General features: G+C 45.2%; 1 protein-coding gene across 2 annotated transcripts in view; it reads right to left on the reverse strand.

The window, feature by feature from the left end:
* UNC5D (unc-5 netrin receptor D) overlaps positions 1 to 15,123 on the reverse strand; it is a 405,607-nt gene that overhangs the window by 172,957 nt on the left and 217,527 nt on the right. For both annotated transcript variants that reach the window (XM_035140077.3, XM_060268544.2), the window contains exon 4: positions 9,647 to 9,750. In XM_035140077.3, the coding sequence (XP_034995968.1) occupies positions 9,647 to 9,750 (104 nt within the window). The remainder of the gene's footprint in view (positions 1 to 9,646; positions 9,751 to 15,123) is intronic.

Raw genomic sequence — 15,123 nt, forward strand, 5'->3', positions numbered from 1 at the left:
ATCAAAATAGTCTCTGTGGGTGTCTTCAGTGGGATAAAAACTACAAGCATTCCTCCTACAGCAGGGATAACAGGAACTAAGGTAGAAAGGAGCAAATTAAATGTTGCTTTTGGCATCTGGGGCTGGTTGATGAAAATATCCCACAGGTGGGTTGGGGTTATAGTTATTCTGTCATCAGAAAGCCAAATTGTGCTCATGCTGCTAGCTAGCATGTGTCCTACATTACAGAGGATAGCCCCTTATTTGAAGAGCTGTTCAATCCAAGTCTGATTTAATGATAAGGGATAGTAAGGGCCTTCAAGTTGTCCTCAACAGCCAGCACACGGACAACAGATTCAGTAGCACCCAGCACCATTGGGAGTATTTAGAGTTCTATTGAAAGCCTATTCCCATGACTGTAAATAAACATATGCAAAGTTTATACAAATCTGCCTCAACCTTCGTCCTTCTTTTTGGCAATGTGGAAGTGGTACCTGTACTCAAAGCTGTGGAAGATTTTAAGGTATTGGCAGAGGGTGTCACTGTGAAGCCGTGCTTTTAAAAGGCTTTGAGTACCTCAGGCTCTGGTGTGACCCGAGAACTTTTGCACTAGGCGCAAACTGACTGAACAGTCCACAAATACTGTATTTTCCTGTGTATAAGACTACTTTTTAACCCAGGAAAATCTTCTCAAAAGTCGGGGGTCATCTTCTACGCCGGGTCGTATTTCTTATACGGTGAGTATATCCCAAACTCTATATTTTAATTGGAAAAGTCGGGGGTCGTCTTATACGCCCAGTCTTATACGCCGGAACTACCAATTGCTATCTTGATGTCAGGTTTAGCACTTCTCTCACACAAGACACAGAACACTGGCAGTTCTACTAGTTGAGGTTTATTTAGCAATAACAAGCTTTCAGCAGTCCAAGCTTCCACAACTCATTCCTCACTGTCAGAGTCAGTTGACTCGACTGGCTTCCTGCCCTTCCCTTCCCAAGGGCCAGATATACCCCAGGCCCTCCCCTGCTTCCTGCTGGTCTTCCTTTGTTCAAATTGCTTGCTCCGCCTCCTACTTCTTGGAGACTCAGGTGCAGCCAATTCCTCCTCCTCCGGAGCTGAATCCAAACCCCTCCTACCACCTGCCACCTTCTCCTGCTCCTGCATTTCTGCTGCTGCTGCGAAAATTTACAGGCAGCATTCCAGAGCAAGAAGGGCTTATCTCACCTTTGTTGTGTGAAAGAATCAAGTTCTTTTTTCCCCTCTGCCTCTCCCTCCCCCCCCATCTGCAGACGCCTCTCTGCCGGCCATGTCTCTGACACTCGAGTTGGACAAGGAACACGAGAGGCCACACGGAATAGCCCCAACCTCGTCCACCTGCTTCGCACGCATGAAACAGAGTTCTATGTGCATATCAATATGTGCATCTAGAGTTCCTGAATGTGGGGGGGGGGAGTCCTAGAAGCCCCCTCCCCCACGACTGCATGGAGGTCAGTGTGCATTTTCCCCATGAACAGATGGTAGCGGGTTGGGACTGCCGGATGCATTATTCAGTGACACAGACAGGGCTGGCTCATAGGGCCTCCACAACCCGCCTTACACATTCCTCAGGGGTGTGTGGTTGTTTGGGTACCATATGAACACTCCATGTAACACTGCATCGGGACATCTACCAAAACCAGGGGTCAGCAAACTTCTTCAGCATGGGGCCGATCCACCGTTGACTTCCTATGCCCCACAATTAACCCAGAGATGCATTTTAAATAAAAGGACACATCCTACTCATGTAAAAACACGCTGATTCCCGGACCGTCTGATTTAGAAGGCGATTGGGCCGGATCCGATCCCCGGGCCTTAGTTTGCCTACCCATGACCAAAACCTATACAGCTTAGAATCAAGATACCCAAGATATCTCACCCACTTATGTTCCCAACTAATCGCTGTACCCTGCAGACGAAGGCCTCCTGCAGATACCACCTTTATGCATCTTAATGCAGGAATTTGGCCTGTAGAGTTGATACCCACCCTTTGGAATACACTCCTGTTAAATGTAAGACAGCCACGCTTCCTTTTCCAACAAGTCTTTTAATAAGAGATCTTCCCCAGTCTGCAACTATATTAGAATTGTTTTTAGTTGTTTTTAGATACTCTAATTGCTTTGTTGTCAGGATATTTGCTGCCCTGGGCTCCTCTGGGAAGAAGGGCATGATATGCCAGGGACAGGCAGTTTGTAGCCCAACTCCAGTTCCCATCAGTCCCAGCCAGCATGACCAATGGTCAGGCATGAGGATTACCAGAGTCCAAAAGCCTCTGGAGGGCCATATATTTCTCATCCCTGTCCTATGTCCTCAACCCACAATGTACTTTCCTTACCAGTTTCGTATTTAAATAAAACATTAACCTTGAGTTTTGTGAATTTTCAAAGCTAGCTGAGTCCTTTGCAATTTTTAATTGGTCCTAATAAAGGTATAATAGAGCTGCTTTGTGAAATTTACAGAAGCTCTGCCACAAACAGTCAACTGAAATCTGCTGCCGAAATAATTAGGGCAGGGCTGCGCCTTTCAGAGCAACATTAAAGTTGGTGCTGCCTCAGCAGGTTCTAAGCCCCTTGATTCATGCCTGTGAAACATTCAAGCAGAATTCCAGAACTGTATTTCCTTATTTGCGGGCCTCCCTAATTGTTTGCTTTTGCTAATGTGCAATTCAGCTTAAAGATTATTTACACACACACACACACACACACACACCCCTCATCTGTGCATGTGCTTGGTGCATCAAGAATGCTGCAGTGGCCTTTTATCTGTAAATTAAATTGATCCAGGCAGATCAAAGCTGTGGAACTGGATCATTTCACTCCCTCTCTGTTAAGCACATAAAGACTTGTGGTGGTGCTGGGATAGCTTTTATGACCACACTAAGTGCAGCCCCAGAACTAATAGTAGATGCATGTTACAGGACTAGGGGCAGGATAATCTGTTAATTACACTTTCTCTTGCTTTCTCATTGCTCCAGTCTTCAGTTATCTATGTTTAAACATCAGTTTGTACTATTTATTCTTACAAGCCACCCCAATCTCCTCCAAGTGGTGGCAAGATTCCAGGGTTCTTTGCACTTTCCTTTGGAATGAGGCATGGCAGAAACTGCAGTGTCTTTAAGAAATATGGTTTAGTCACACATACTTACACCTGAGTCTTATGGAGGGAGTGCAGAACATTCCACCCCATGAGTGTCTCTTTTTGCTCCCCTCTCAGCTTCAGCAGGCTTGGGTCCAGAGCAGAAGATAGCCATGCTCCCTGGTCTCTGCACGCAGCCTCTCCCAGCCAACACTACATTGAGTTTTGGCCCCTCCCTCCTCCTCCTCCTTCTTCCCAAAAACCCTTGCTCAAAAAATCTCTCTTTAAAAGAACATTTTTCCTATGGTGACATCACGCCCCCTGCTTGGCGACAGTCCCCAAATTTAAAAATCTGTCCCCTGACAAAATCCATCTCCGGAATGTCCCCTGATTTCATTTAATGTCACCGGATTTATATTTTAAGTGTTGTAGATTTATTAGTTGGAATGAATGTTGTGTGATTGGTTCAACGGCACAAGACACATCATATGGGGACTTCTGGAGAGGCAAAATGGCGGGCGCCTGGGCAGCGAGAAGCTCCTGAAGCCAGCCAGAACCAACCGCACTACTAGGCTGACTCCGGGCTGCTGAGACTGCCACTGCCGCCGCCACTACCAAAGGGGAACCGGGGATGCCTGGCACATCAACTGGGGGAGCCACTGGAAACCCCCCCCCCCCCCCGCGACCCAAATCGAGTCAGAAGTGAGAGCACCCAGCCACCCAGCCGGCTGTCCAGCAGAGCCCCATGGCTAGGAAAACCCCAGAGCCAACACAAAAGGAAAGGGAGAGGAGAAGGAGAAGGAGGAGAGAGAAAGAAGGAGAAAAAAGAAAGAAGCCCTGACTTTGCCGGGCTGCTGCAGCTGAGGAGGAAAGGTAGCAGAGCACCGTGAGGGCCAGGACACATGGCCGAGCCCAGACCCGACCCAAGCCTACTCCACAGCGGCTAGCACTCCAAGAGATGAGGCCAGGGCCCAGAGGAAGGCCACACAACAGAGGAGACCACAAAAGGTAAGATTTTAGTTCTTAATTTTTTTAAAAAAAACAACAACAACAGTTTTTAAAACTCCCTCCCTCTCTCTCTCTCTCTCTCTCTCTCTCTCTCTCTCTCTCTCTCTCTCTCTCAGTGTCCCCAGATTCATTGGGGAAAAAATCTGGTAACCTTAATTTAGATTCAGCAGTATTTCTCACTGTGTTCCATCTGACCATGGTGAGCTTGTGTTGCAAGAAATTCTCAATACAAAATCATTCCTTATAGTGAGCTGACAGCGTTGTCTGCACTAGCCTCCTGGTGATCCCCTTCCACTAAGCAGGTTGTCAAAAGGTTGGTAGGAGGTGAGCTGAGGCTGTATATTGAAATAAATGAGCATGTCACCTGCCTCTCCAAAAGGATGCACTCCAATGCTTACAGCTTTCCTTCAACTATGCTCACCAGACACCAGAATGTTGTTTATTCCATGTGTTAATTGCGGCAAGGGTCCTTATATAGCAATGTATTAAAAGAAAAGAATCACACGCTACTGTGCAAAAGAATTATGGATGAAAAAAATGCATGCTATTAATGATTCAAGTTATGCGTAAAAATCTGAATATGAAGTCTACATTCCAAGCAGCTTAATTTTTCCCCTAAAAAACCATTTGCATTTGATCGTGAGCATTTTGAGGGCAGAGAGAGGAGAAGCAGAGCGGATTACGGCTGGCTTCACCACCTTCCAAAAGAGCACAGCCTGGTCCTGCATTTTGGAGTGAATTAGCTGTCTTGCTCATAAATTACCATACTTGTCAGAACAAAGGAATGTACAGTCTGGAATTCTATTGCTGTGGGGGAGCACACAGCCATTTATTTAAATGTAGACCAGGTCTCCAAAGGTTATGAATTATTACTCTGAGTAGACTGCTTACCTTGATGTGAAGAGAGAATTAGCCTTATACACTGAGCCTTTATGGGAAGTTTTATTGTCCAGAGCAAATATGACCAGTTAGGATTTACAGACTTTATTAGCAGCAATAACCATTTTACAACCAACACCAGTAAATCAGGGTTTATTGAGAACTCCGCCATTTTAATCTGCAGAAAGCCATTAAAATGTCGCCTTTTTTATCAGACATCATTCCTAACTTTTATGAAAGACAGATTTTCCATTTAGCTGGTAAATGTAAAGTACTATAGTTCGAAATAATGAATTGATCTGAAAGTAGTCAAGTGGGCTCTGTCTCAACAGCCACAAGGGTTAACTCCTGGGATGGTGTGAGAGTTTGCTGAAGCCATTCCGGACATTACAGCATTAATATATGCACAGTTTATAGGAAGGGAAGGGTGATTTTAACAGTTTTTAATCCTCTACCTAATAACATCTCAGCTATTTTATTTATTCCTGTCTTCATGATAAGATTGAATGAGAACTTTGTGTTGGTTATACCTTTGATGTACCAAGTCCGCACGATAACGGCAATACATTCAGAGGTGTAAGCTTTCCCGTAACTAAAGGAGACTACTCTCTTGGTGAATTGCCATAGCTCAAATTGGAAGATTATATGTACTTTTCCATCTCGGGAAGCCATTTAATGACTGCAGTTAAGCCACCACTGTAACTGTGTGGCTCCTCAACTGTCCCTCCAGATGTGGATGGGTCCTTCTGAACATTGAATGAATGTTTTAGATGACAATCCAAATCCCTGGTGGGCAATCAGGGCTGGCTCTACGTAGACCCCCGGTGGCGCAGGGCACCATGGCGCCGGCCCGCCAGGAGGGCGCCGCGAGCTGCGCCGGCCTACTGGCCGGCCGGTCCGCCGGCCTGCTGCACAGCTGCGCGCAGCGCCCACCTGCCCACTGCGCCGGGAAACGGGGCGGGAGTGCGCCAGAGAGATCGCGCTGTGCCTGCCCACCTGCCCGCCGCGCAGCAGCACCGCGCCCCCCCCGCCCACCGCGCTGGGAAACGGGGCGGAAGGGCGCCGGAGAGATCCGGCGCACCATGGCGCCAGGGGCGCTTAAGATGGCCCTGTGGGCAGTAGTGGGCTTAACAGAGCGGTGAAGCTATTGCCATATCCAGTGTTCTGTTGCTTCCACCAGTGAAGGAGGAAGGTGCAGGGGGCACAGGAAAATCCTAGAATTTTGCTGCACCAGGTCCAATAGCTGAACTAGCTTGACTCAACTTGACTGACCATTTTTGTCCCTGCCCCACCCTAAAAGCAATTTGCTGCAAGAGGAAAAGTGGAACTGACATAAAGGGATTTTTATCAGGCCTGTGGTTGTATGCCCTTTATCAGCTGAAAATGCAGCTCGGTTGTTCCTTTTCTCATTCCGGATCGAAACAGGTTAGGGAAGAATCACATCAAAACACAGTATCTCATAAGAAGCGGCAGGACAACAGATATGGATTATGGCTAGCATCATGTCTACACTGCTTCCCTAAAAGTGGTGGGAGCATGCCGGATGCAGAGGAAATGGGAGTTTGTACACATGGGAGAAAGCAGTTTACACACACCCTCTCTGCACAAAATGATCACAATCCTGATTCCGGCCCCCTGCAAATGCTACTTAATGGCAACAAAACCACTGGTGTTAAATGCAATCATGCATTTAACATAATGTGTGGTTTGGCTCTTAGACACACATTTTATTTCCTCTTCTCATTCCTATTCAGCAGTTTCGCTACCACTATCTAGCTGGCAGCTTATTCTTTAGAGTTGTTGGTTATCTTTTTCCTTTCTTTCTTTTTTTGCCTTCCTCCTCCCAGTTTGCCTCATTACTCATCATATAAACTAGTTTCTAATGGCATGGGCTCAGCAGGCCTTCTGACTAATGAACAGAATGTGCTGCTTGTTCTTTAGAGTTTTATTGTTTCTCTGGCTTCTTCTGTCCACCCAATTAAGAAGATACCATAGTGATTTTGACTGAGATGAGAAGCAAGCAGCCTCTGGTTTAGATCAGTTTCTCTCTCTATCAATGTGTACCTAAATAGCAGCAGCACAGATATGGCTCTAAGTCTTGCTGGAGAGTAAACATAGCACAGCACAGATGGAATTGCTGGCTCAAAGCTTCAGCTCTGAGCTGCTAGATAGAACCAACAACCTGCTGTAATGTAAGCACCACTGCTTTTCCAGCTGTGTCCACAGAGAGAAAGCTGGCAATCAGGCTGAATTAGAACAGAAGAAGAGCCTGCTGGATCAGGCCAATGGCCCATCCAGTCTAATATTCTGTTCTCATGATCACCAACCAGATGTCTGTAGGAAACCTGCAAGCAGGACCCCAGAACAAGAACAGTCTCCCCTCCCGCAGTTCCCAGAAGTCTTCAGAAGCATTACTGTTCCCAACTGAGGTTTATTTGGGGCATCCCAGTTACAGTCCCAATCTGCAAAAAGGAGGATTTAAAATTGTTCACGGGGCTTGTACATTAAAGGCGCCACCACCATCATATATCTCTGTACTAGGTAGCATAGCTGCCAAGTTTTCCCTTTTCTCGCGAGGAAGCCTATTCAGCATAAGGGAAAATCCCTTAAAAAAAGGGATAACTTGGCAGCTATGCTAGGTAGCAACTCTTATGTTGTTGATTTTACTGCTGTGTTGTTTTTTTGCTAAACCACTTTGCAGGTTTTTAAAAATAAATTTTATTAATTAAATAAACAATAAATATAAATAAAATTAAATAACACAACTGTCTTCCTCTTCCTCCTCCCTGGAAAGGTCAAGCTGGGGAGGCAATCTCCACCATTCCTCCTCTGCCCAGTCCCTGACATCTACCTCACAAGGTTGTGGGAACCAAATGGAGAGGTTGCATTATGCATGCCACATTAAGCAATTGGGAGCAAGAAGGTGAGATATAGATGCTGTTCTTGTTACCATTTATTGTTGCTAGTTTTGTGGTCAACGTGTGTGTGTGTGTGTGTGTGTGTGTGTGTGTGTGTGTGTGTGTGAAAGGTAGAGATGAAGAGAGGTTATGTGCATGAATTCTGATCAGTTACTGTCAGAGGTTCTTGTGACTACTCTAGAGTAACGACACTCCGCATGCTTGTCTTTAATCAGTTTTTATTAGTGCAGTCTATTTACAGTGAGACGGGTGTGTAAAACATGTCTGCTCAGTCCGATGCAGAATCCAGCACTGAACCGCCCCTTGACTTCCTCCAACATAAGAGTCTTGGGACAGCAAACCTCCTTCCCCTCCTTCTCCTGCATAATTCTGGAACCGGAGGAAAGGGTCTACGCTCCATGTTTTCCTTCTCCCCCCTTCCCCCCCTCTCTTCCTCCCTCCTGTGTAGCAGGGGCTCTCCCGTGCTGCCAGAGCCCTGGCCCTCTCTCCCCACTTCCTGACTGGTCTCAGCGTCCTCGCTGCCATCGCTGCTTGGGGAGGAGCTGCTTCTGATGAGAGGGGGAGGTTCTCTATATTCTCTTCCCCTTACAGTTACCTACAGCGGTTTGTGCTTATTCCCAATTACTAATCTGAAGAGTGGGCAGTTGATTCCGTGGGGAGGATTGAAGAGGATCTATCAGGGAAGCAATTGCTGCATAAGTAATTACAGATACAAGCTGACCACTTTCAGTAATTGTCTGTCTTGATACTGAAGGAAGAGCATAAGGCTTGAAGAAAGAACCAGAATGGCAAGAAATTTGTGATCAATGGCAATGATCAAAAGAAAACTACAAAATCCAGACAAGATGTTTTATTTAGCTGCTCGGCTGGCCACACACAATTAATATGTCAGTGTTTTCATGGCGTTTCCAGTACTCAGAGGAGTAAAAACACTGTATGCTGTTATTTGCCTTCCAACGGTTCAATACGCTTCCCTTTCTAAGGAGTGATCTACACAAATAACTCACTAGATGGTAAAACCGGTCTTGGAAAGGGGAGAGTGAGCCCAGAAACTTTTTTAGTACATGTTGTGCTATTTGTCGACTCAAAGTGGAAGTTGCTCTCATAGGAACCTAAGATGAGCCTGCTGGATCAGGCCGGTGGCCCATCTAGTACAACCTTCTGTTCTTGCAATGTGGCCAACCAGATACCCATGGAAAGTCATTGAGAAGGGTCTGGGCGCAATAGCATTCTCCCTTCCTGAGGTTTCCAGCATTTTTCTTAAAGTATATGCAACATCATGCATTAGCTACACAGTGGTATGGGTGATATGTGCAAAGGAACCATATCATAAATTCCCCTCATGGTTACTCTGGAGAAGTTTGCTGGAGTGGTGTTGATCTCTACCATGGCAAAACTCCCCCTATGTTCCAACAGTATCATATTATGACAGCTATTGGCGGTCCCTTTCTTTTGTTGGGCAGATTTCTAGTTAATGGTGCAGGATGGTCAGTAGATAGTTTCTCAATGGGAAATAAAGGAAAGGAAATAATTGCTGGTATCCATTCAGAGCCTGTCAAAAGATTCAATTTGCAATACATAGGAGGTGTACAAATATTGCTTCACCCAGAAGGCCTAAATAACATTTTAAGCCTGTCTTGCAGTGCTTAATTCATATTTAAATGTGCAGTGCAACCTGATTAAACCAAAGGAATCCAAACATAACAACACAGAGACTGTGTTTGTGAAATGCCAAGGGCATGATCCCTCACCTCAGCGGCAGGCACTCCCTCTGGTGGGCGACAGTGGAGCACTATCATCCCTTCAATAGGAACTTCCCTCCCCTGCGGGTCTTGCTCAAAGTTCTTGCGCAAATCTGTAAAGAATAATACATTGCAGTTAACCATTCAAAAAAATTTTCAAGGGGGATAAACAGGTTAGACTCTTGCAGCAGATATAGTAAAGCAGGCCAGGGAACTTTTTCAGTCTTCGCTCCATGTTCCATTTTAGAGAACCTATTGAAGACCACCAGAAGCATGGCTGACTAAATCCCAGGGGTTTCTGCGCACACATTTGTTCATCTAGGCAAGCAAGAAATACTGCCACCACAGTTCAAAACCCCTCAAGCAGGGCCTTTGAGGAGTGTGGCATGGCCCAGGGAGAGTCTTGGGTACCACATCCAGAGGCCTAAAGGGCCACATCCAGACATAGGGTCTGAGGTTCCCCACGCTTGTATCAAGAGTTCTGTGGCACCTTGAAGGCCAACACCTTGATTGCAGTGTGAGTTTTCATAGGCAAGCAGTTATTTCACCAGATGGCATGAAGTGGGCAATTTAGATGGTGTGTGTATTTGTACATATATAAAGAAACAGGTAGAAAACTAGAAAGGCACTCATACGCCACCCCTTCTCCAAGGAGCTCACAGCAGCATATATGGTTAACCCCCCCCCCCAACCAGGTTATCCTCACAACACCCCTATGAAGTACGTTAGGCTGTGAGAGACTGACTGGCTCAGTGTCACCCACTGTGCTTCGTAGCTTAGTGATGATTTGAAGCTGGGTCTCTCCATTTCTAGCCCAACACTAACCACTATGTCATACTGGCTGTCCTAAAAGGTTGGAAAACAGCATTGCAAAACAGAGGAGTGTGGGTTTTGGTTAATATACTAGTTAAAGCAGTTCAAGGAGTGCAAAATTGGTACGGTGATGTGAATGAATGCCTCTCCCATTCCTAAATCCTAAGCACAATTACTGGCGAGCTAGTCTCATTGGGCATAGTGGGACTTGGCTCGGAATAAGCATGCTAAGCATAGTGCTGTACAGCTCCCATGCCTGGGAACTGACTAAATGCTTTCTCCCCTGGCGAGAGAATGAAATTGTAAGAATTTGCCTCTCTTCATATTGCATTGTGAGGTCTATCAGAGAAATCTTCCCACTCACTTATGTATGTTTCGCTCCCACACTCTTTCTCCCACAAGCCTTTAAAAACAACAACGGAAAGCAGTCTCAGACTTCATGGTGCAGAGAGAGAGAGAGAAAGATTGATTCTGAAAATTAACAGAATTTTACTTCAAGTGCAAGTTTTTTTTAAAAAAAATGTTGAATTTTCTAAAACAACACACAAACAAACAAACACATTTTAGAAGTGCATATATTCAACCGAAATCACTAAAAGTCAGGGTCGTAATCCCAGGCTGAAATCCAAAGGGAGCAGAGATGTACTTGATGAAAAGTTAGTGCAGCAGCTCCACCTCATCCAGAAAGTGATGTCTGCCTTCATTCCTACCTGGTGATGCTAGGGCACTGAACCTGAGGCTTTTTGCATTCATAGCAGGTGCTCTACAGCTGAGTCAGTATAATTCTCTCCTGCTATTCCCCCCCCCCCCGCCCGAAGGGAGTCTCTAACAATGTTAGAGACCCTTCCCTTCCCACACACTACATACCTGTATATGATACAGGAAACAATTAATATATGTAAATAAAGCAACACAGCTTTATTGAGAAAACAGAGAAGGTTGCTTTGCCAATGGAAACAACCAGAGTGCTTTTTTTACTTATATCAAGGCTACATAACAGCTCCTCACCAAGGCTCTGTAATATTTTTTTTTGGGGGGGGGGCTGCAAAGCCACACTGGACATGGAGAAAGCAAGTAGCCGTGTCCATGTGGCTTCAGAACTTATACAGCCAGATCGATCCACCAATTAATTTCATGCTCCCTTTTCACACTTCCATGTTAGGAAAGAAAATTCATAGTATATGGCGGGGGGAGAGAGAGTCAATAAAAATCCAATTCCGAATAATAGCCCAATGCTGCCCTGCAAAACGGGAGAATTACCAGCTCCTTCAATATAAGGGCAGTTAATTCAATGAAATAAAAATAATTTACGCATTCCAAGCAAACCAGCCAATGAAAAATCACTGTCATTTATAAAAATCATGAAGCTGCGGTGTTTACCCAACTGTTCAATTTAAAGCGAGCATCCTTAGAAAAAAAAAACGTGGAAGAAAAGATAATATCCATAATGCACAGGAAAAAAAGGGGGATGTGCAGAAAGTGGGCCATCTAGGAGCTCACCCGAAAGAAGGGTTTAATCTTCTGTACGTGCTTGAATAATGTGTACACAAATGGACAGATCTATTTCCTCTCGCCCTTCTGCTGGACCCCCCCCCCCAAAAATAGTATTTTCTGGAGGCTGGGAAGACTCCTGAATCTATCAGTGTCATAATCCCTGAATCTAGCAGTGATCCAGATATGGAGTTGGAGACTGCGGGGGATACCAGATAGGGAGACAGGTCTGGCTCAGAAATGACTGTTGAAGATAGGGAGACCGTTGTGCTTGAGGCTATCAAACAGCAGCCCCCAGAGGAATCTCTTAGTCCACCAGGGCCTGTAGGGCCAGAAATCAGAACCTCATGGTCACCTTCCCCTGAGGAACCAAATGCCTCTACAGTACATCACCAGTCCAGCGGTACAGGAAGTACACCAGGAGGCAGGTTATAGAACAGAGGAGGAGTGTTTGTCTTCAGTCAGAGGGTTGGCCCTTTAAGGCTCTTCCCTACAAATGGAGGGAAGCTGGAGGAGGTAGTTTGGAAACAGAGACTTAGGGCTCTTCCACACTTCCTCGTGTCTTGTGCCAAGAAAGGCACAGGTCCAAGCAGTTTTCCACTGACAGATTTCCCCTTTGCCCCACTGCTTTCCCCCAGACAACCTACTCTTTAGCATTAAACCAGAACAAATTAGAATCTGCAGAAAACCTGGTTGTCGTTTGTTCTGATTCAGATCTAAACAGCGGGTTTTCCTCGGGGGGAGCAGCAGGGCAAAGGGAATTGTGGATAAGGCCTTTAGAGGCTTCAAATTGTTCCCTCGGAGGTGATCAAGTCCAGGAACTTTTAACCAGCCTTGCCTTCAGCCTTTCTGCTTTCTCCGTGGGATCTGGCATCAAACCAGAACACAAAATCTCTCTAGAACAGATGGGGAGGGAGAGATTGAGGGGTCAAGGTAGAGAGGAAGAGGAGAAGTCTCATTGAGCAAATGGAAGTCCTCTCATGCCATGTCTGGCACCACCCAAAGTCTGCACTTCTAAACATTGTTCATCTGCAAGTATGCATTTCAATCATACTCTGGCACATTTTTGTGCTGGGAACTGTAACGCATTATTTGGAGATGTGTATAATCAAAAGGATAATGAGGTTCCAAACTGCAAATTAGGCCAAGAGATCCAGGATCATGTCAGTTTGCTGCAAGGTTCACCGAAATAAAATTCTTTAAGTATCCCAAAATGGGCGTGAGATGAGGTTTCTGTTCGAGTACAGAATCTAACACCTTCTGGCACCTTCACACAAGCCCAATATCCTCTCTAATTATTTATTTAATGCACCGATTACCTGCTCATCATTGCAAATGCAATCTTAAATCCACATATACTCTGCAAGTACTAAAAGATGTGTCTGGCTTGATCAGGTCAGCAGGTCTCCTGGGTTCCAAAGCATTCCCCAGGTCTTGCTAAGCCTTTTCATGCATTATCGCTTTGGGCGCACCATGTTGGGATGCAGTTCTTTCAAGACTCCAACTCTCAAGATTAGTCAGGGAGGCATTATGGCTGGTCTTGTTTCTATTTTGAATCTCTGGCAGGTCATTCCCGAATTGGAACTGGAAACTTGACAACATCACTATAGACCATAGCTGCCAAGTCTCCCATTTTCCTCGGGAAATCCCCGTTTTTCCAGCTGTTCCTAGCTGAAAAAAGTTTTTTTTTTGTTTCCCCCCAGTTTATTCTGCCGTGACGGCCATTTTGGAACTGGACGGAGCATGCTCATAAGCGACTTTTGATGCTGCTCTTCCCAGTTCCAAAATGGCTGCAGTGCGACTTCTGGCGTGGCGGCCATTTTGGAACTGGGCAAAGCAGCATCAAAAGTCACTTCTGAGCATGCTCCGCCCAATCCCCAAACGGCGGCAGCGCTACTTCCGGTCTGCTATTTCCGGCCCGGTCCCTTATTTCTCTGACAGCAACTTGGCAGGTATGCTATAGACAAATCTGTTTCAGCCGAATGTTAGGGAGGATAGATCCAAATTTATCTCAAGTTAAATGTGAAATAAGATTTGCATGTGCTATTTTAGCACACTTCAGATGTTCCATACAGCCAATGAAAGTAGGGGAAGTGGGATTGTGTCAGCAAGCACCTTACTCATCCACAACATACCAACATATGAGCATGTTGTGCACATGTTAGGCACAAGGCTGTGGACTGTGCCTTTGGCACATGACTGCATGTGTGAGTGTATGCATGTTGTGCATAGACAGCATAGATGTATAAATAAACTTACAGCGAGGGTAGAGCATTCTGCTGCAATCCCATTGTACATATGGATATTTTGACTGTAAGCCTGAGCAAATGTCTGAACAGTATCGTCAACTTTATTTTACTTTTAGCGTGTCTTCTCATAGGGAACCTTGGAGTAACGGGCACAACGCTTATAAATGTGCTGTGCTTTCCATTCTAGTGTTTGATAGATGCATTAAAAAAAAAAAACCCATGAAATTATGCAAAAACAGAAGTTGCAGCTGATATACAGCTATTAAACACACTGTGCATTTAAGGAAACACACTTTGTGAATTTGATTTAGCGAGAAGCCTCACGGTGGGTCTATCATCTGCAGCTTCTCATGCCCTGGAATGGCATTAAAGGTTGTTACCATACAGTAAGCTTACTGTGGGGAATTGCAGTCAAATATAATTGAAGCTTCCTTGTCTTCCATGTGAAACCGACCAGGCAACACATCCGGGCTTGACCACTTCAAGCCCACACTGTGTGGTCAGAAGTATTTTTCTGAATTTTGTAACCCAATAATTTCTACCTGTGTTCTTCTTGTTGCTGCATGGAATAACACATGAACCTGAAGTTTGGAGTCTGTAAGTAAAGCCATTTAAACTTACTAAATGTGTGGTCTGTTGGTCTGTTCATTGTGAGTGTGGTGGAAACGGGGGAAAGTGTTGTAAACAGACTAAATGGAACATTTAAAAGGTCTAACAGCCTGTTTGTAACACTTCACTGTTGCTGCATTTTTGTGGCTTTTAAAGCTCTGCTATGACTCTCTTATTGGAGAGTGCATTTAGGCCCATGCTTGAGATCCAGATGATTCTTTTATTAATTTGCAGAAATGGTTATCTGTTTCCCCATACATATCACCAGCAGCTATGTACTTCTCGATCATATGGAATCACCTTTTGTTAACCACAGAGATAGGG

Source organism: Zootoca vivipara, chromosome 14, assembly GCF_965207765.1.
Source record: "Zootoca vivipara chromosome 14, rZooViv2.hap1.1, whole genome shotgun sequence".
In the NCBI taxonomy this organism is placed as follows: Eukaryota; Metazoa; Chordata; class Lepidosauria; order Squamata; family Lacertidae; genus Zootoca; species Zootoca vivipara.